Source organism: Mastacembelus armatus, chromosome 11 (genome assembly GCF_900324485.2).
Source record: "Mastacembelus armatus chromosome 11, fMasArm1.2, whole genome shotgun sequence".
Taxonomy (NCBI): Eukaryota; Metazoa; Chordata; class Actinopteri; order Synbranchiformes; family Mastacembelidae; genus Mastacembelus; species Mastacembelus armatus.
The window spans coordinates 2,802,793-2,825,879 of NC_046643.1; the positions used below are offsets into that span (position 1 = coordinate 2,802,793).

Sequence of the window (23,087 nt, forward strand, 5' to 3'; positions counted from 1 at the left end):
AAACAGCAAAAGCATTGTTTCCTCTTTACAGGAAACACTGTGCTTTGACATGGTATCATTCCTATGGAAGATGACAATTGGGTAAACATCTAATTTAAATAAAGCCTTTAAATCTATCAAAGGTATCAAAGATTTATTACCTGAAAGCAAGCTCAGCTCAGTTCAGCTCAGCTCAGCAGGACAAAGAAAGAGCAAAAACCAAAGTTAACATTGGTTTGGCTTTTGACATGGAGAGGGTTAAAAGTAGACTAACATTTGATTCTCATGTTATTCCTTCTGCATGTGTTAATACCTAGACCATTTGTTTTGGTAACATTGGAGACCTAGTATGGTCATGATCTTACCTTTGTATTGAATTATGATTTAGATTTGGGAGTAATTCAAGCTTTGTGTCACATTACCAATAAATGATTTATATATTCTTAGGATAAAATCATTTCCAGTAGTTATACTGTATGCACTGTGATGTACATACATACTTTTAATATGTTTACATCATAGCTTATTTATACATTTATATAAAAAGCAATAAATAAATAAAAGTTATTTAAAAGCATCTCTGTGGTGCTGGTCAATGAGCAGCTGTGACAGCAGCACTGTTCTCTGCTGATGCTCCTGGTATTTCATTTCTTCACAGAGGAACATGTCAGCTCATGAACGAACACAGGAATTGTAGAGCTGAGGATTTACCTTCATCACGACCGACATAACAGATGAGCATTAGAGCAGAGCCTCGTCATTCAGACGCTTCTAAATGTCCGCTACACTTGTTTCACATTAAGACACAGATGAAATATGTTTTAATTTACATTTATTTTATATACATATATAAAATGTTTGGCACATTTAATTTTGAAGTACATTATATATAATTTGTCAAAACATTTGTATGGCTCTATGACTTAGCAGTTAGTAGTTTAGATCAATAAACTAAAACCCCCAAAACAACCTTGGCACTTCGTCACATTCATCTTGAAACTCTGCTCCATGGCAAAGCAAGATAAAATAGGATCCAGGCAAAAAAAAAAAAAGAGTCATTCTGACGTTCTCCACCACTGTCTGTACTCCGTGGCAGCAGATGTCGTCACCGCTCATGTTTAGGTATAATGTCTCCTCTGTCAACCACTGTCATACCAGGCCTGCTCAGCTCCTTACAGGATACATCTGCATAAAACTCAGCCACCACAGGGCAGTGACCTGATGCCACACCGCCCCATGACCAGTTATCTGGGATCCAGGGATTAGTCAAGCCCTCTCTCACTACCATGCAGTGGCCTGTCAGAGCAAAAGACACAGACAGATGGGAAGTCAGCAGAAATGTACAACTGATCTACTGCTACTTGCACAAAGAATTTATACTCCAAAGTGAAGTTTTATTTGACAAAAGCTTCTACAGCCCAGCCAGCTTGTACATGTGGGCCCCATAAGGGTTAAGTTTGGGCTGCAGATATAGGTCCCACGTGGGTTTGTGCATGGTTGCCATGATGACTCCACCTGTATTTGCCCATATGGGTTCAAGTGGGTTCTGACTGGGTTTCTTGTGGGACCTATATTTGTAGCGCAAACTTAACCCTTATGGGGCCCACATGAACATGCTGGCTGGGAGCTTATTTCTAACCATTAAGAAGCTCAAGAAGCTCATCGAAGTTGGTAGAGAACATTAGCTGAGATTGCAGCTGGGCTTTATCATAAAACCAAGACATTGCCATGTTGAGTCAGACGTAACAGACTTCAGAATTGACTTGGACTTGTCACAATTTTCTTATAAATTGAGAATTGACTTGGACCTGTCTTAAATGGCTAAAAACTTGCTAGAACTTGTTTTTAAAAAGTTGAAACTAGATTTAGACATGTCTCAATTGATTTTGATTTGAAACTTAACTTGAACTTGTCTTAAACATGTCTCTACTGACTTTGACTTGAGACTTGACTTGTCACAAATGACTCAAGCTGAGACCATGACCAACTTTTTTTGGCACTTGGAATGGAAGCATAAAAGTACCATTAAACTGAGTGGAGCTAACAAAACCACAGAGCTAGTGTTAGCAGTAACATTATGCTTCTGTACCTAAACTATATTTAGAGTCAAGTTACATCAAAGTCAAATAACCCAACTAACATGACTCAAGGGTTGTGGTTTTGTCAGTTGATGTATACACAGGGCAACAAAACAAATAATTTTGAGGCATGTTACATATGCTAATGTCAGCTCCGCTGTACTGCTCCTTCACTTGAGTGTGAGAGCTAAGATTACAGATGTGACAACAGAGAGCGGAGAACAATGTGCCTTTGATTCTACAACAAATTTTACCTGTTGCATAGGCTGCATTGCCTGGGAGTAAGGGTGCTAATTTTCAGTTTGAATACACAGTATGTATATGTATTGCTCATATATACATCGTATACATAAAGTACCGTACATAACTTGAAAATTGCTTGAGACAAAGTTTGCCTCACTTCAAAAACACCCAAACTGTACACCCACCAGAAAAGATCTTCTTGAGGGAGCGGCTGACCCAGATGTTATCCAGACAGTGGGTGCCCTGTGGTAGGCGGGTGCTGATGTTAGTGAACTGGGTGGATGGTACTAGAGCAAAGAGCTTCTCTTTCCTCAATATTTCCAGCTCCAAGCTCTGAGGAGGCATACCAAAATCTCCCAGCACCACTAACTCCTTCTCACCTGCACAGAAACATGAGGATGAGATGATTAATAAGATCATGAAATTCTCACAATTTACCTTTACACAGAGATGGAGGACACACAGGATGTGAGGTTCTGTCTTTATTGCTTAAATTTTGATCCATCACTGTTTTGGGAGCAATGGTGTGAATCCATTTGTACTTTCTGACTCATACAGTATAATGGGAAGTCTGACCTTTAGCTGACCTTTGCTTGACTCACCTTTGAGTATTTCCTGCATACTGGGGGAGAGGCGCTGACTCTTGGTTTCATCAGTGTTGTGGTTCTTGCCGTTGGACTGTCCTGATGAAGCTGTGGCCTGCATGTGAACATTCACCACCGTCAGCTTGTCTGAACCAACCTAAAGGAAAAAAACAACTCATTAGATCTGCCCTATAGCAAACTATCTAAAATCATATGCTCCAAAACACAGAGATATACATATACATGAGATGTGAAGCTAACTTTAAGATGACTAAGTTTGTAGTTTGAGAAGACAAACTTTGTATTTCTAACAAAAATATTTTGAAGCTTTGGACAAAACCCAAAATAGTGACCAAGTAATCCCTCAACAGCTGGTGACTGAACACATGCTGAATTTGTTTAAAAAACAGTGTAGTTGCTTTTGTAGAGGTTATAATTGAACATTAAATAAATAATTAGTCATTTTCATTATTATTCATTATTTTTTAAATGTACTTCTTTCTTCTTATTTTGCCATTATTTCAGTCATATTCTTTTCCGATTTCTTTCCCATTCAACTTTCTGAGTTTAGTCTTTGATGATACTGATAATTTTCATTTAAATAATATTAATATAATATCAAATATGCTTGAAAGCTTATAGGTTGACAGAAAGTTAGAAATGTTTACATCAAACTGCTGGTTGAGCTTTTAGGAGACCTCTTCATACAATATAAACAGGAAGTTCATAAGTGGAGGATTGTGGAATAAGTCCATGTGTTTGCATATGAAGCACTTACATACTGAATATTTTTTATTGCAGAAGTGAATCACATCACACCGAGGATAATTTACTTCATAAAAATGATATTTTTGCAACCTCAGTCTGTTTTTGGAATAAATCACTACTTACAAAAAAGTGAGCCAGGTAGATTCGAGGGTAGGTATGATTCCCATTGCCAATGACAACAGGAGACTCCAGAACTGCAGCATCCTTCAGGTCAATACCAGATGAGCTGTCCCATAGAAAACCAGAGTAGCTCTCTCCCTGAAAACAGAGCATAACAGGAAGTGGAGTTAGACTGTTTTTAAGAGGATCTTGCTGACCTATTGTAACAATCTTAAATGAACAGCTCAGAAGTGTTTATTACGTAGCTCTTTGTGTCACATAGTTCATGGTAAGTCTATCAGTAGGAAGTGGCTCTAGACTTAAAGAAGTGTAACTCAGAAGACAGGGGGCACTGTTTTATTCACTGTGAGCAACAACCACAAACACGTATGACTGAATTAAAGATGAAGCACTAAATCACCTCTGTTACAGAGATGAGAAAAGAGCACATTAAAAAAAATGTATTTGCCCTAATCTTGAAATATGTATTTTAGTGGATACTTTTACAGACCAAAAACACTTAACTGTCAACATTTTTAGATGATAGAAATGAACCTGTTGTGGGGATTGATGCTATCCATTTGGAGCCTACAAAGCAACTAAAGAGAATTAGTGCAAAAATGGCTTCCATACCTTGCTAGAGTGCCCAGTGGGTTTTTCAGACACAACACTTTTCCACAGCCCTCGTGGCCATTTCCACTTCCGTACACTGGCCAGTGTTCCCTGATTTAATTCTACACAGAACTGAAAGACATCACAAAGAGAGAAGATATTATTAGCACTGAACTAATAAGCACAGAGTCCAGACTGGTTATTATTTACACTTCATCATTTAGAAATGTGGTGCATCTTAGCAGGGGGGGCACAGCAAGAAGGTGCTGGGTTGAACCTGCCGCCTGACTGGGGCCTTTTTGTGTGGAGTTTGCATGTACATTCTACATTAAAGGTCATGAGGACATATGTGAGAATCTCCTGGTTAAATTAGGGTTATTTGTTGTACCAGGGACACATGTTAGAGAAAAAGTAATTGCTTAAATAAAGTAAAAATGGGCTAAAACATTGCTGCAGAAATTTGGTTCAAGATAACCTTAGTTCAATGAACTTCATTAGCCTCACTTTTCTCACAAGGAGAAAAAGGAAGTCTCTTACCATATGTTGGCAGGACTGATAGACAGCTACACCACTAGTGTTGTAATGGTCAGGCCAACAGGAAAAGCTAATCCAGTTTTTTTTTATAGGAGAACATGCTCATGAAGGCTCAGGTTGCTGTTCACAGTGACCCACTAATGGCTCTAAATTTAAACTGAGGTGCTGCCCGTGGGACACAGGAGAGTTAGAGGAACTCCACCTACCTACATACATACATACATACATACATACATGACCTCTCCACATGAGGCCCAGCCTGGAAGGACACCAATTAATAATTATAGTGATAAATGCAACATTTATTATCAAACACAGTAAAGCAGAGGTGTTATAAAATTAGCATTTATATATTATTTATAATACAGTCTATGGCTGCACCAGCTGCGTTTATAAGCTATATTTTGGGGACCACAACCTCTGACTTCCTTGTGCGGACCACATGCTGATCACCACCATGTAAGTAATTGAATCTTAGAGTGATGACTTGCTTTAAAGTAAGGATGAGCACCCAAAGAGAGCTGGGATAGGCTCCCAGGTCAATCCACAGATCTGGAATACACTCCCTGACCACCTCAGGGCACCACAGTCTGCTGAGACTTTTTAAAAAGCACGTAAAGTATTTTTATTTAAGAAAGCTTATGGACTGTCGGCTGTTTTAATGTGAATTTATGTGCAACTGTATAAGTATCTGTATGCATTATTGTATGTGTGTTCCTAATGTCTGTTTTTATCTCTTTTATTGTAGCACTTTGAGATTTGTCTTTCAAATGGAAAGTGCATTAAAAATAAAATGCATTATTATTATAATGTAGATACTGTACAGTAGGAACTGAAGTTGGGCTGTTGCAGTTAGGCAGAAGTGCCCAGTGTCATACAGTAGGTTTTATTCAGCTGTGATATGTTATTTGACAGTTTCAGCTTAGTTGCTGGCTGCATATGTAATGTACACTGTACAGACTTGGTTTAATGTGCTGCAAGACAAGGCCACAAAATTAGGACCAGGGTTGACATTGTACTTCTTAAGTGTAAATTAGTATTTAATGAACACACAGAGTAAACAGTGTTTTGTATCTGAATGCAACTAGTGAAAAACATTAGAATTTCTTTTATGGTTGAGAAGTAGCTTAGTTTCTATTTTAATGACAAATAAGGGAAAAACTTGAGTGCTTAAATCATTCATTGCTAAAAAGGAGTGAAATGCATTGACATAATGCTTTAACAAAGGTAGCAAAAAGTCACACAGTGCTCATTAACACCATCATTGCAAAATCTGCCAGGTCTTTCAGTGCTACCACAGCTCTATCAGGCTGTGGTGATTTAAACAGCTGTACAGTAAGACTGAAGTACTGTCTGCTTCCCTTGGCTCATTGGTGAGTAAATAATGATTTTAATAATGAAGCTATTTTAAAATACCAGGTTAGAAAATGCCAACAGAATTTTCTTTCAGTCACAGTGCAAAGGGGACATAGAGCCTGTAAGGCATACAAGGGTGAATTAGCTCAAACACAAAGCACACTCATAATTCAGACTGTGAGGACCAAAGGGTGCTAAAGTACAGAGTCAAGGTCCTGGCAGAGAGCCCAGGGACTGGAGGACTCACCTGGCAGAGCCAGAGGGAGCCTTCGTTACAAACTATAGGTATGAAAGTTTGAAAGACATGCATGTTCACCAGCCAAGGTCTAACCAAAGTTGCTGCTGAATTGCATTAGGGGTAGTGTAACCACTGTTTTAAAATTTTGATTCAGCTCAGGACTGAAATTTAAGGTAGCTCTTCTTCGGCTACATCATGTGTGATCATTCACTTTTTGGTCTGCATTAATGGAGAGGCCCTGTAAAAATGCTGATCACAGGACACTTAAAGTAAAATAGTTTATATTGTTTAAAAGTAGCTCATGACTAGAAGTTAAGTTATTTGCCCTTATTAGTCCCACAATGGGGAAATTGCATTACCCACCCAAAGTGAACACATACACCGTGAACACACACCCGGAGCGGTGGGCAGCTATTGCTGTGGCACCCGGGGAACAGTTCGGGGTTCGGTGCCTTGCTCAGGGGTCTCGCCTCGGTCGTGGTATTGAGAGTGGCTATTCACTCTGCCCCACCAATTGATGATTGATTGCAGACTAAGACTATTCATTTGGTTTATCATTTCTTTCTACTGCACATAGCACTAGTTTGATCTCCACCAACTGCTGCAACAAATATCTGGCTCTGCAGCTGCCAAATGCTCTGCTATGTTTGCTAGTTAGTCATTAATTTTGTCTGTTTGCTGGCCCTGGAACAGTAGCTTATACGTTTATTAACCCGCTGGGGTCTAAGGGGGTTTTGGGGCCCTGGACAAATTTTGACATGCCCTGACATTTGTGCTTTTTTCAGTGTCTTTTAAACATATTAATGGCTAAAGTCTGATAACACTGTTATCAGCACAAACTGGGCTACAATAATATGTGAGCAGCATGTTTATACATGATTGTGTTTTTGAGAAAACAGTGTTTATGCATGGTTAGTGAAAAACTACAATTTTTTACTCACTGAAATAAAGCTGTTCACTGATAACAGCTGCCTTATGCTGAAAAAAAGATCATTGGAATGCTGAAAATGACACACGTAATTTGCAATAAGAACAACAATAAGAATAAAGACACTAACATTTGCCACCGAGCTGAACAACACTTTTCATAGTGAAAATAGGCATTTAAGCAATGTTATATTTGAAATATTAATTTGAGCAACATTACTTTTGCATATTCACATTTTAATAGTCCCATCCCAAACCCTTTGCTGGTAATGAATGTGACATTTGGCAGGGCAAGTTAATGCACGAATACACCCAGGGACCATGCTCAGGATCTGACTATGATTGATTGATTGATTGATTGATAGATAGATTGATTGATTGATTGATTGATACAGACAGACAGATAGATAAGATGGACACAATCAACCCCCTGGTGAAACCTACACATACAATACAAAGTGCAGGCTCTTTCACTTCCCCCAAGTAAAAATGTCTGTCTGAAATGAATAAAGAAACTGAACTGCCTTTTAAAATCATGATCATCAAAGGAAGACATTTAGCAGCATAGAAAAATTAATCTCAGGTGGATCGTCAGATAAATGCATGAGTTTGACAGATTCCAGTGGTAAAAAGCTCTTGGCATTATTCTTATTAGTTTATTTGTAGAAAGGCCTTTTGAAAGTTCCCCCGTTAGACCTTTATAGTCTGATTTATAACATGAGTGAAACCTAACCAGAGAGAGAGAGTTCCTTAGCAACAAAACACACAGAGGATAACAGTCTAAAACTGGCACACGCTTACTGTGTGACTAATCACAACATGTCCAGCCAACATGTTTTCCAACGTTACAGTAAAATGCATCCACAATGAGTGTTTGAGAAATGTCTTGTAATAAATGGACATTGACAATAGGGGAAACAGTGGAGGGACAGTTTGACAGTTTGTTAAAGCCAACATTCAGTTATGACATAATGCATCAAAGCATTTCCAGATTAGGTTTTATCAGTAATGTTAGGTATTTTATAGGTCTCTCTCTCTTCAGCTCCACTACCTCGTGTTCAGGTTTTGATTATGTGGCTTCAATAACGAATGTCAATAATAAAAAAAACTCAAATCCAAATCAGTGGGTGATGTCACAGCTATTACATCAGTAATGGTAATATTGGCTCACCTAATGAGTCTATGGGTCTAGACTGAGAACCTCCACAGACAGTATATGATATTGTCAGATTTAAATACTGCATGTTGGCGTCTAAGCAGCATTTTACTGCTGCAGTTAAATGAAGTATTCTGGAACGAACATGTAATATATTAAATAGAAATTAGTATTTGTGATAAAAAAACACTGCAGCAGCTCAAGCAAGAAATTACAGGTTAAAGAGCTTGGTCCAGATCAACGCGACATCATGGTCAAACAACAAGCTAGCGAAAAAGGTAAAACGTATGTGAGAGGTTTCACTGTAATTGGTACAGCAGAAGGGCTCGGCTAGTTAACTCCAGGTTTTGCTTCCCTTGCTATTACTTTCTAAAACGGCCATAGAATTACAGCGACAAAATACAACTTATATAGCAATATATTCCCTAAACAGATTAAATTGACCTGTATCGTTAAATATTTGTATTAAACATATTTATATTATCCATCCATCCATTATCTATACCCACTTATTCCTATTTAGGGTCAGTTTCCTGGAGCCTAATATCATATTATTAATTGATATGTGGTTTATGTATATTTTGCCTTTGTGTAATGGCCAGACATTTTAATGTTGACATTAAATACCTGCTGAACATTTCCAAGACCATGAGTTATGTTATATCCCTGCAGTTCTTTAATTGTATTGGGATCATTACTGAACTAAGTAAATGTGGCACAGCCCCACCTAAAACATTTTTCACCAGCCGCCACTGCTCATAGTACCATATCATCCCAGTAGAGCACTTCGCTCTCAGTGTGCAGGTCTACTTGTCGTTCCCAGTTTCCAAAAGTGACCCTGAACATCACTTAGTTATGCTGCTATAGGCCTAGACTGCCTGAGGGTTCTGCACCTAGGTCCTGTCTTCACTCTCCTCACCTATGTGTCAATATCTCTATCCTGTAAACACAAACTCAAGACATTGTTAATGTAGGTTTACCCAGAACCCTAATGTTACTCCTATGCAATCAAATCATAGGGGTAGGGAACATACTACCGTCCAAAATAATGCATAACTTTTTAAAGTTTAATTTGAGTTGTGACTTTTCAGACCCTCCCCAAACTAATTCCTGGACAAACTGTGAAATTAAATTTAGAAAAATACATTTTAGAAAGCTGCTCTCCACAGAGTGCAGAAAATATAATATATGGAAAATATTTCTGGTGATCACACATACTGTATTGCATTAAAATTGAACATTTATTAGTATTTGAATTTACAATGATGGATCATGCAGCATTTGGGAGAAAACTCCACTCTTTGTTTGACAATGCTGTTAATAAGTCATTATTTATTCTAGTGGTTCTCAAACTGTTTCTGTCGGGCCCCCCTTTGGAGAAAGAAAAATTTGTGGGCCCCTCAACCCCAGCAAAATTGCAACAAAAGGTCAAATCTAACTTTTACTGAAAGAAACATCAAAATTATAACCTTTCTTTTCACTTTTCTGTGAATAATTTGTTGTGCAAATTAAAAAGCAAATTTTTGCCTATTGTTCCCTGAGACAATATTTTACAAGTAAAAATATGAAAAGTGCAATTAATCTGATGATTATAACAAAGTTAAATATTTTCAAAAACAAAAAAAGAGATTTTTAGCAAATAAAGATGAATATTTTAACAGTATCTGTGACTGCAATGAGCCCTTTATATATTGCACATATTGGTCTCTTCAGTTCATTAGCTTTCATACTGTCCACTGCAAGTGGATCTTTCTTCATCTCCTACCACATTTGCTGTGAATCCAAGACTAAGGTACACATTGTCATGTTTTCTCATCATTGGGTTTTGGTGGCATTGTGCATACTGGCCGTCATTGTCTTGTTAGTTACGGAAACATTGCATGTTTAATTTTTCGCCCCAGTGAGATACTTGTTCATTGTTCAAACCTACACATTGTCTAGTCAGTGAGAAAGAGACCGGTGAGAAATCACCATGGCAGCGGATTTGTTGTTGTATGTCCCTAAAATGGGTTCGGGGCGCTCAGACCCAAAACAATAGTTCTACCTGCTACATATTCTGACATGAAAGGGGAAAAAACCACCCAGGAGCGATGTCGTGCCACCCCACAGTTTGAGAAACACTGATTTATTCGATGCCATGTTCCAACACAGTGGAGGCCAGCCACCTCAACTGTACTCCCACACAACTTGATTATCTTGTTGATAGTACTGCAGCCTCTGATCTTTTTATTGTCAATTGGCACTATACAAATTGAACTGAAAATTAAATAAAAATTGAATTGTAAGGAAAGAGCGCTAATGACTAAGAAAAGGCAGAAAAGATGGGAATACAGACAAAAAAAAAAAAAAAAAAAAAAGTGGAGGTGGGAGGTGAGCAGAGTGAAAACACTGCACTGTGGGCTACTACTTGTCCAGAGGTAACTCATCCTCCCACCACCTCCCGCTCTGTGTCCAAAATATTCTGCTGCTGACCTACTTCCTTTTCTATGGCGCTCTGATTTCTCTGCCAAGGATCCATTGCCAGAACAGAAAGTGACATTACACTTTACTAAAAAGTTGTGTGTAGGCTGAGCAGCAACACATAAAGTAGCTCAGAGTGGGTTTGTTGGAACTTTATGGATGTACAAAAATGGGTGCATAAATACAGGTACCCTACATTCCTGTGCAGTAAGGTGATCTGGCTGCAGAGGATACCTACATACAGGCTATATTATTGGTTCCATCTGCGAGCTGCTACACTGATTTTCATACTAAGCAATGGTGATATTTCATACAAAGTTTGGTCATGAAATCGGTTCATTTTATTTGAACTACTACAACCAGTGGATTTTCTTTTTGGGGACGAGGTAGATATATGCAACTCATGTTGTTTAACATGGTGAACTAGAAGGCAGCAGTGCACAAATCTTCTCTAATGTTGAACAACCTGGAAGGCTCCAACTTCTGTAATAATTTACTGTGTTTCTCTCATGCATGTACCAGGAAATCTGGCAATAGCAGCTGCCTGCCAACATAACCCCATAAGTTGGGGTTCAGTGTCTTGCCCAAGGACACTTCGGCCTGTGGACCAGGGAAGCCAAGGATCAAACCACCAACACTCTGTTCATGGTCGACCTGCTGTACCTCCTGAGCCACAGCTGCCAGCCACATGACGTGACAACATCAACATGGCGGCTGTAGTACGTCCGAATTCCATTCATACTATATAGAAAGTACTGTTTTAACGGTTGGGAGGTACAGACATATGGTAGTATGCGATTTCGGACGCAGCCATACCCAACTTTATACCCAAATATCTTTTATATAAATAAACTATATATTTAATTTTGAAGTCAAATCTAGTTGCACAGCTTCTGGATTCTTCCATCTCGCAAGACTCGACTATTGTAATTTCACCGATGCACCAGTGGTTCAGACCAATCAGCATCCCCTGAGGACACAGCATCAGTCCGGGGTGTGACAATGGCCTAGGCTGACGACGGCGAGAAACGACTGTTTCACACAACAAAGGTGTCAACAACGTTTTGTGTTTTATGTGCATATTTAAACCATCATAAACCAACATGTTCACTGATAAATACCAGGTAGCAACTGTAGCTCAGAGTCCACAGCTCCTCGGTGATTTGTTGTTTAATGTTCGGCGCGCAGTTACTATGTCATGTGACTTGTTGCTGTGATTGGGTGAAATTACTTGGTGTTAGCCTGACCGACCGACGGCTTACTCAATCACCTGCCAGGTAACTGTTTGAAAGTGCCTGCCCTTTCCAAACGGTGTCATAGGGTGCCCTCCCAGATGGTTCTTTGTAACAAGCCGTCAGGGTCTGTGTAACAAAAGATCTGGCGTGTCAGGTTACACCCACAGTAGAAATTCTCCCAATCAACCAGTGTAACCTAGTCAGAGTGGAGTGGGGTGCACAGCTCAACTTTACCTTGTCAAGAGCCTCCCGTTCTAACAGGTCCTGGACTGCCAGTAGCTTGATGCTGGAAATGGAGACAAAGGACACAAGAGGACAATAAGAATGACAGAGATTGTGCTGTGAAATAACTGTTACCACAGTATCTTTTTCTTTTAAGAGTGTGCTGTGCTACCAGTGGGGGGTGCCAAAACCAGCAATTTAAAAATCTTCATATAGTGGCTTTAAAATGAGACTTTAAAAAGACTAGTTAGGTGAAATGCAACATGCTATGGAAAATGTTGGCAGATGAAAACATCTGACCCGTGTGCAACATTGAAGAACCCATAACCTAATAATATATAAAACAAACATAAATGTCATATTCCATCGCATTTTATTGTTGTTCTCAATTCTTTGAAATTTAATAAGAAATAATTTTACCATCTAGTCTCATCCTCATTCTCTGAACTGAAGAATTAGTGTAACCAACTGTTTGTTGATTTGGCTATTATTCTCACTGATATTACATAAAAACACACATCTGCATTCGCTTTTGAAAACTTTCTGGTTAAATATATATATATGTATATATATGTATATATATATATATATATATATATATCACAGAAATAACAGGAAAACACAACCATGAGGAGAATTCAGAAATATTACCAGGTTTTATTGACTGCTCACAGATTAGCTGCATCTGAGTCTGAATTAATCTCATGCTTCTATTCCTGTTCTGGCTCGTTACATCTTTTGTATGTTTTCAGATTTATTAAACATTTAGATCTTTAGGCGCATTCAGCAGCTTGTTGGTTCATATTCAAACTGGTGTTTGACGGTTTCATGAGTATTAGCAGTATTAGTTATTTCTGTATATTTATATATATATATATTATATATATATAACAATATAATATATTATATATATAATATATATATTATATATATATATAAAATATAATATATATATATATATATATATATATATATATATATATATATGTATGTCTGTGCATATATATTATCAAACTAGACAAATAGTGATCGATTTAAAGGCATTATTAGGAGACCTGACTGAGCAAAAGACAAATGTCCTGGTGGTGTGTTTATTTCTAATTTTACTTTTGTAATAAAGCATCTTAAACATTTACGTTTTACACAAGAAACCCTAGTGTCACAGTAAACAAAGTCAAGAGATCTACAGTATTTGACCTTTGCTAAAATTGGTTAAGCATAAGCTACTTGCTATTGGTTTTGCAGCTTGTTTTCAAAATTCCATAAATAACTACTGACATCTCTAAACACAACCACTAACATAATAGCAGAATTCACACAGATACACTCAAACAACATTAAAATTCAGAAAATTCAAGAAAATGTGTCAGTACCACCCACAGGTTTTCTGTCACAGATGGTTTCTAGGAAATGTTGATCTGAGACACAGCAGCAATAAGTGCTCTGTACCAAAGATGGCGAAATACTGAGGCTCTTACAAACCAACTTTAAATGGTTGGTTCATCAAAATCGCAAGACCATTCCTCACTTACTTCCTGTGGAATATAATTTACATTTAAAAAATCAACAGGAATGTGTTTCCAGAAACAGGTTTATGCTTCTCTGAATATGTTTACTCAATTTACTGTGAACTGTTTCAGAGGAACTACTTTCCATTGAATAAATTGTGTAACCAACTCAACTGAGCCTTTAAGGAAACAATCAAGGTCAGTAGTCTTGCCTTTAAATCAGTCCTTATGGGTAAGTCCACCCAAGGTTTTCTATGTCTATACACATTTATTCTGCTTACAGTAAAAAAGCTGGAAATCCTGGATACAGTGAGAGTGAGAACGTGCAGATAAAGAGATAAACGTGGCCCCACTAAGACTGGTATAATCAACAGCAAGCAAACTCTTGTTTTGAAGCTGGCAGAGTGCTGAGGAAATCTAAGTCTTGCTGAGGGAGTTTGGACTGCTGTCCTAAATTCTATCTGCCAACACATTACTGAACAGCAGAGGAGAGGCTTTTACAGCACAATAAACATGTATCTGTTTACCTTTAAAATGACTTTTCAGACCAACTGTTGGCACAATAAAAAGTAATAAACTCTTTAAGAGTGACTTTCCTCCTGCCTTTAGTTGGCCCTGAAGAGGAGCTGCTTTGCAATGGAATTTGTGACAGAAATGAGGAAAGGCACCTCAGTATTTCCTTTGGATTAATATCTGTACCATGTGGTGAAACATAATGAGATGAATTTGATGGCAATGATTTGACCCTACGCATCTCTAACCTGCTAATCTGAAATCAGGACTATAGATAATCACGTTGCATAACTGTCTTTTCTATTAGTGAAGTGCTCCTGCTGCTGCAGTACTGGGTATTACAGGAGCTCTGTTACTACTCCAGACTGACTCACATTTGCTGAGCAGAGTGCAGTAGTTCTGCTGAGGCCCAGAGACCTGCATCATGTGTAATCTAATCAGTCAGCAAGGAGGACGCAAACAAGTTATAACGCAAATCTTCTGCACCTTGTAAAGGCTGTGAAGCTGTCATGGTTAAATTCAACCATGAGGAGACCCCTTCTGCATTTGTGGACTGACCACTGAAGGTTCCTGCTATACCACACACAGTTAGTGGTCACAACACTGCGGTTGCATATATGAAAACACCAGAGTTCATCTTAACGTAGCTTTCTTAGTTTAAGATGGCTTTCTGCTCCAAATAAACATATTCCAGCTCTTTAACCTTACATGAGGGTTTGTGTCTGAAATGCATCAATGGCAAAAGTAAACAATCACTGACTACCAAGAGTAATGATAAACAAAAACATGCTTGGTTTGCAGCTTTGTGTTACAAGGCTTAGACAGTTTGTCTAAAACTGGGAAATAGTACCTTGTCCTGTTTTTCTGACATATTCTTCAAATAAGGAAGTGGACCACTCACTTTTGTACATACTGAGATTGTGTTTAAAAAGTTTGGAATAACAGAAAATTAGCTGGAAATCATTGCAATGTGCCACAATACAGTGTGACTGTGAAATGCTGGCCTTAGTTTATCCCCAGTATCCAGACACAGCATGAACCAATGTAAGATCAGGACAGAAACGCTTTAACGGAACTATAGCACTGTTACAACAGTCAGAGTTTACAAATGGATCACCAGTATCAATGAGACTTATTCAGTTTTCCTCCAGAGCCATCCTGCCTCACCCAAATGAACAGCCTGACATTACATAACACTGAGAACTGGTGATATCATAAGCACAGACTTTGTCACCTCTGAGTCCACAGATCCTGTTTTCTGAACAAACAAGCCTACAGGCACAGAGACAATACCCCTTTCCTCTCCTGTAGGTCTGATCGTTCGACACAATGAAAGGGACTCACACGGAGTCCACGCTCCACTCCTAGTGGTTAAAAGCCTGAAACTCCAGTTTCCACTGGCACAGGTTCAATCCCAGCTCACCCTGAGCTGACCTGAGGTTCAGCCGTGTCTTCAGGACACGGTGGACAGTGCTGAGTCAGTGATGTAGGCAGTGCTTTGGCTGTACTTTCAGAGGCCAGAATGTGCTGTGTCTGTAAGAGATAATCCTGACGCAAATAAAGAAGACGTGAAAATAAGCCAGAGACACACAGGCAAATACAAAGGTTGCTGCAGAGAGAGGCTGACATTAGGTCTAATCCTTCAGTGTCAGTGTGACAACAGAAACTGTCTGCAGTGTCAGTGGATTTCTGGCCTCTCTATCTCCTGCTGCTACACAGACACAAACACGACGTGATGAAGCAAAACAATGAGCGCCTGCTTCAACATTTGTCTGATTAAGGCAAATCAAAGGACACACAGGAGGTTGTTTAATCAGAAGTGACAAGCAGCAGCAGCAGCAGCAGAGATGACCTTGAACATAAATAATGCCTCTGAGGATTTTCAGGCCCTGAATGAAGAAATGGCTCCAGGCTGAAGTTCACAACGGCACGGACATTCAATAGCACATAGTCTGAATGCTGAGAATTTACTGTTTCACTTTAAATCACTGTTTAGTCATGTCACCCTGTAAAACTGTTACTCTGTGGTTTTCAAGTTTAACATCAGCTTAAAGTGGATATCATTCCTATACTGGCTGCTACTTCCTACTTCCTGTAATGTGTCAGGTCAAAATCTCTGAAATGTCAGGTTTTCAGGAACAATTCCTTTTCAGTACAGATTATCCTATCATAATATATGTTACAGAGTAGTTTCATCATTTCTATTAACAATAACTCAAAGAACTGAATGCTGAAGAAAGCTTTTAGACCTGGGCCCAAAGAGAATTATCATGAAAGCCACATGTCTAAGAAGCTTTTTAGCCTTTTTTAGCTCAGTGTCTTGGTTTTAAAACACATTTGCCATGTAGTTCAGTCTTCCACCTTGGTTATAGCTGCAGGAGGCAGTGAAAGCTCTAACATACTCACTGTGCACTGTCCAGCACCAATGTACCAGCATAGCAGAGTGTTTCAGTTTAATGACCCAGATATCCTTCTCAGATGTTGATGGAGACCAAAGCAGAAGGAATTCTGTCTTAAGAATGTCTTCAAAAAAAAAAAAAAAACTGGAAAATATCACTAGCTCATAACACTTTTATGAGCTAGTGATATGGTGGTACTGTAGCTGTGTATATGTCAGCTTATTCTGATGCCTTTTTCTCCTAGCAGGGCTAGCGAACTTCAGTCCTCAGGGCCACTATCCTGCTGTTTTTTTAATTCCTTCCTCTTCTAGCTTCTGATTAGCTAAACACACCTGATCCAGGTAATCAGCAGTGGGTAGGGTAGGGATAGTTGGAAAACAGCAGGACAGTGGTCCTCGAGGACCAGGTTTGGCCACCTCTGTCCCAGTGGTCAAAAAAATATTTGAAGCAGCTTTAATGGAATTTTGGCATAGTTTCACACCAAGACAAAATTAGCCTCAAAATAACAATAGTTTTTTGGGCATTTACAGTTACACAGATTTGCTTTGTAGTTTATTAACTGCAGGAATCCCCTGATGTCTCTCATGGCAGCAAACAACATTATAGGACTTATAGGTTTGATATTCAAAATACAGGTTTACAGAGGAGTGTTTTTTAAGATTTGCTGCTCAGACCAAGTATTCACTTTTTTTCATAATTAATTCAATACTTCTAAGTGTATGTGTCTTTTGCTTCAATCCCACTGATTAAAAGGGAGTCGGAGAAAGCCAGGTTGATTTGCTGCTCAGAGTTAAAGTTCCTACTGCAAAAAGATCAGCGCTGTGCAGCTAAAGAAACAGGGTTGGGAGCACACTATTGGCCAGAGTCACTGCAGGCTGGCAGGTCTCACAGGGCACTAACCTAACTCACTGTCCACCCACAAAAAATGCTGTGCTAGTGGAAATTTCCACATGAGCACCCAACATCCCTGCATTAGCTCAGCACAGGCCTCCTTTGCAGCACCCTATTGTCATGACCTCAGTACTCATGCTGGTTTCAACCTCTATTTCTCTAACCTCACTGACACTGCAAATACTCGGCATGTTTGTCTGTGCGTTTCTGATATTTTTGTCTCTGAAGGGATTAAAGCAGTGTGTGATGCTGCTACCAAACTCTGTGCCCCTCTATCTCATAATCCAGGCCTACTGTACAGACCACAGATGTTAGATACATCCTCCCAGCAGCTGCATTTGGCTTCATCTAGGCTGCAGGCAACAGGCAGAATTGCAACCTCACAACTGCAGGCAGAGATGTGCACTGTCTGTATCACTAACAAAACAAACCATTTTGTTGTTTTTTTTAATAAGGAAGTTCTTGGGTGACAGTGAAACTGTGTCTTGTATCTCAAGTCTCTAAATAGGTGTGTGTCCCCTCTGAATTTGATGGTGAAGCTGCTTAACCCCAGAAAGGGGTAATACAGTAGGTCAGCTACAGCTGGCTATGTAGACTGTAAACTGGCTGCAACACAAGGTGAGTGTCCTTACAGCAGATGAGGAGAAGACATGATCTAGGAAGGTAACATGGGTTGTTCAAAATCCATGGCTCTTTGTGTGACTATGTGCCTATTGTGCAAGGGAGAAGTAATGCAATTATGTTTCAAATAAAAGTGGCTGCAGGAAGTTCCTCACATGGCCGTCCAACTGATTAATCCACATACTGTAGAAAACCAGGAAATGTAAAACACACCATATACAGAATGTTTACTGCAGCCAGTTATTTTGTTTGTTTTTTGTAAAGTGTTGGATCAATGTGCGGTGTCACACTGAACTGGAAAGTTCTTCTCTTTTTAGAATATGCACAGAGAGGATGGATATTGTTTGTGGCACAGCACTATAAGGCACATTAGATGTCATGGAAATGTTTCAAAACAGCTGAATTCCAGTGTGTGACAATAGAAATGAAACGCAGACTGTTGAAGCACAAAAAGTCTATAAGCGAGAATTCTTACAGTCATCCAGACTCAAACACAGCTTTTTACCACCATAGCTGCATTTTCACCAGGTCAAGTGAGGCAATTTCTGGTCACATCTATACTGTGATTCAGGTTAGCCTCTCTTGTAAGACCTAGTAGCAGCTCTTTCACTTCCCTCCAGCCAAAGCGTGCATGGCTGACTAATGGCTGGAAAACTACTAATATCAGTCGGCTCAGCAGGCTGTGGAGTGCCTCTCGTAAGCATGAGTTCATTGAACTTTAGAAGCTCTTTGCTTGTGCCTGGAGGTGAGCCAGGAAGTGTGTAAACTCAGCCTGGATCTTGTGATTGCTCACACAGCGAGCCCAAGCATTGTGCAAACACACCATATCTCCTCTACAGTGTCATCTCCCATAACAATGATCCCTACAGTATCACCATTATGGCTCTGACCAAAGGCTTGGGAACACAGGAAGTGGAAGGCTTGTATAAGGGAAGTGGTGGAGATTTATTGGAGGGAGGTGGGTTTAGTGGGATGGAAGGCAGATACCAGGGAAAATAAAAGACGGACCCAATGGTAATGTGACAGTTCATATTAAAACACGTGCCACAGTCAATCAGTTGTTCAAATGGATCTGTCGTGAACCTCCAGGCTTTACCCGAGGCAGTCTGAATTAGGTGTTGGTGAGCTTTATAGGTTAACACTGTCCTGCTTGTTTTCCAACTATCCCTGCCCTACCAACAGCTGATTCCCTGGATCAGGTGTGTTCAGCCAATCAGAAACTGGGAGTCAGACAAACTACAAAGACAAAGTAGACAAACTGTTTTCGTCAAACAAACTACTTGTGGGATTGTCTAATAGTGTCTGCACACACATTTCTGAATATCCAGCACTGCAGCTATTCATTTTCACAACAAGGCTAAATCCAACCTTTTTCCCTCCATGGTATGACTGGCCTGGTGTGCAGATATGTGAGATTAATACCTTTTCACTCAGGCCAAGCATGAACTAAACTTAAGGATCACTAACAAGTGTCAGAAACAAGATTTTTTAAAAATGACATTTGATGTATCTATTTCCAACAGACTGAGCCCATCGTATCTGTGACACAAAAGCTTCAGAGAGAACAGTTACTGAGAACAGGAGCTTTGTGATGATCATGCCTCTTCTAGCTACTGTACATAGCCATGTTGGTACCACTTGGTGATTGGACGATGTTACAGGAATCAAATTCTGTCTAGGAAGCCTGAGACAGTTCTGAGGCAATCAGACAATACAAATTTCACTAGCAGTAAGGGATTTTGTCAGATGTAACAAAAATGTATGCTAGAAAAGCCCGCTCAGCCCCAAGCTCCCCCTTCTTCCACACCCTTCCAAGCAGGTCAGGACTTAGCACCCAGGCAGCAGCACGCTGCTCAGCTCTGGGCACTTCTAGTGGCAACCTAGCCAGCTGAGAAAGTCTGGTCACACCCTGCTCAAGCAGTGTGTATTGTTATAGATATCCAGGCCATGTGGGTAGTCATGTGAGTGGAACAGAGTAAATATTTTGTGTGACATTTCAGACCAGGTCATCATAGGCTTGAGTTAAAAGAACTCAGAAACAAGGTGAGATGAACAGCTTGTTTTCAAGCAATAACATAAAATCCTACTGAAATAATCTCATTATTCTTTGACTGTGTAACCTGACGCTGAAACAGTTTATATGAGTAGCTTAACCAGACTTTGCAGAGGCCCATTTTTCCATTATCTACACAAATGTTGCACTCGGGGCAAAGGAACATGGTCACTTTAAACGGCAGAGTACAGACTGTGATGTTCTGTCTGTTCTCTATAAGTGACATGTTGTCAAACAGCATGGCTGAGGTCAGAGGTAGTGTGTCACACTCAAAGCTCATAGTGGAACAACCTGGGCCCAGAAACCTGCTGCTTTGGTATTGTTGGGTTGTTGTGGAGAGACTACAATGGAACTGTGATTCTAATGTGTTGTGTATGTATTTATTCTAGTCATGGAGGTTTCACAAGCAGGTTACAGTAAGAAATACCATTCCCAGACAGCCTGAGCTAGGTCAGTTATAACTGGGTAAACTGAATGTGAGAAAGCAGTTGTGCCAGGTTTAGTCTGTAGCTTTTTCAGTTTAAAAATCTTCATTTTGTGAAATGAATCTTTGCAGGTCTCAGTGACCACCAGTGGGCCCACACGAGCAAAAATGATTACTTTTTTCATGTTTGACAATTCTGTCAAGGTGCTGAACAGATATTTTCACTTGAACTTATGTATTTTTGTTTTTTGCTTTTTTCATCCAGTAGTTTTACTTATAGTTCACTGTGGTTGCAAATTTGATTTCAAAACTATTAACTCATAGGCCGGTGAACTTGTTAGGGCCCCTGGGCATGCTTCATCCATACATGAGAGTGAGTCACCCTGAGCCACAAAGACCTAAAAACCACAGTACTCATATTTGGTGAAATGAAACTACTTGACCGAAGGTTTTCTGTGTATAGACTGGCTTGAGGAAAGCTATACCTGCAGTATGCACTTCAAATTAGATTTTGAGACAGATCTACTCAGCAAGACAGACTCACAGGATTAGGTGACAATTACCTGCTTTAGGTGATACTGTACTTTAGAGGTGCAAAGTCCCTAACAAGTCTACTGATCTGGCCAAAAGTCACACCTCTGGATAATATTTCAACATCCATACAGAACCAAATCAGCACAAAATACTGCTGTTTTTGCAAAGTACTATAGTCAAACTATAACTCCAAAGGCACATACACACAGTTCTTAGTGGATATTACATTCTTTTTGGTTCCTACAACATGAAAAGTCTCCACATTTTGGATTCATATACTGTGATATTACTGCAAAAGGATGTGTTTAATTATGATTTTCTTCAACCACCTCTCACAGTTTCAGTTTGAGAAGGAGCGCTGAAAGATGTACTCACTCATTCTCCAGCAGGGTCATGCACACCACATCTTTGACTCCAGGGTTGTTGGCCTTGTCACAGGAACAGCCGTCCAAGTTCCAGGTGGCCACACGCACCACAGGCTTCCCGTCTCGCAGTCCGGAAGGGGGCTCCACATTAGGCCGCACAGAAATGATCTGGGTCGGCCCTCCGGGAGGGAGGTCCAGGTCTTCGCTCCTGAGGCTGAATGAAGTCGGGCTGGGGTGGGACTTGGTGGTGCAGGTCAGCCCTCCGTTGGTGTTGGTTGACGGCGCCCTGGAGCGCTCCACAAACACCTGGAAGCGTATTTTGTCCAGCAAGGAGCTGTTAATGTTGTTGACGCGCACCAGGTCCTCGATGCTTTTGAAGGGGCCGTGTTCCACCCGGTAGACCACGATGTTCTTAGCTATCTTTTCTGTGATGCCTCTGATGCTCATGAGCTGCGCCGGAGTGGCGGTGTTAATGTTCATCCCGGTGCAGGACTGGTGATCTGGGTCTTTGCGCAAAGAGGACGGGGAGTGCTGGGACGAACTGGTTCTGCTGGAGACGCAAATTTCCAGTTTGATCACCTCCAGTTTGGTGGCCCCGATTCCGCTCACTAGAGCCAAGTCCTCCACCTTTTTAAACCCCCCGATACAGTCCCGGTACTCTACGATATTCTGCGCAACAATGCGGTTGACTCCCGGTAGGGTCATGAGTTCCTCCTCGGTGGCTGTGTTGATGTTGAGTCGCTCCTGGTTCACCAGGATGTGGCCGAAGTTACACGCTGCGCTGAATTTGCGCTTTCCGCAGCTGAAGTCTGTGGGGTCCTTGGGGATGGAGCGGTGGCAGCCCAGACTCCCACCCATGGCTCAGGCGGGTGACCGGGACTCTGTTCAGAACAGTGGACGGGAGCAGACAGAGGGTCACGGTACAGAGAGGCTGAAACACACGCAGCACACACACAGTCACACAGGTTTCCACATCCCAATACACACACACACACACACACACACACACCTCAAACAGACGGCTTCGTTAAAAATGGTAAAAGACGTCAGCTGTCCTCAGTCCCGGTTACATGCTGCAGGTACAGGCTCTCCGGCTTCGGTCCTCAGGTCTCTCCGCGCTACTGAAGCGTCTCTGTGAGTCTTCGGCGGGACAGACGAGCTGGATATACAGCCTCCACCGTCAACTTTGCCCTCTAACAGCCTGTCGTGTGACTGGCCACAGGTCGGCCTCCACACGCACTCATCTGACAGGGAGACGCCAGCGAGCTCATCAATAGGAACCATTGCT

At 40.4% G+C, this 23,087-nt stretch overlaps 1 protein-coding gene across 2 annotated transcripts; it reads right to left on the reverse strand.

The window, feature by feature from the left end:
• Positions 1-794: 794 nt before the first annotated feature.
• On the reverse strand, positions 795-23,087 carry eepd1 (endonuclease/exonuclease/phosphatase family domain containing 1). 2 transcript variants are annotated; one of them, XM_026300731.1, is made up of 8 exons: positions 22,809-23,087; positions 21,810-22,680; positions 12,504-12,555; positions 4,385-4,495; positions 3,776-3,910; positions 2,903-3,041; positions 2,486-2,680; positions 795-1,275 (listed from the first exon to the last, which is right to left on the reverse strand). In XM_026300731.1, the coding sequence occupies exons 2-8, from the start codon at positions 22,655-22,657 to the stop codon at positions 1,085-1,087; spliced, it is 1,671 nt and encodes a 556-aa protein (XP_026156516.1). In that variant the 5' UTR covers positions 22,658-22,680; positions 22,809-23,087; the 3' UTR covers positions 795-1,084. The 2 variants fall into 2 exon arrangements, with proteins under 2 accessions (XP_026156516.1, XP_026156515.1); XM_026300730.1 differs by having other exon boundaries at positions 21,810-23,087.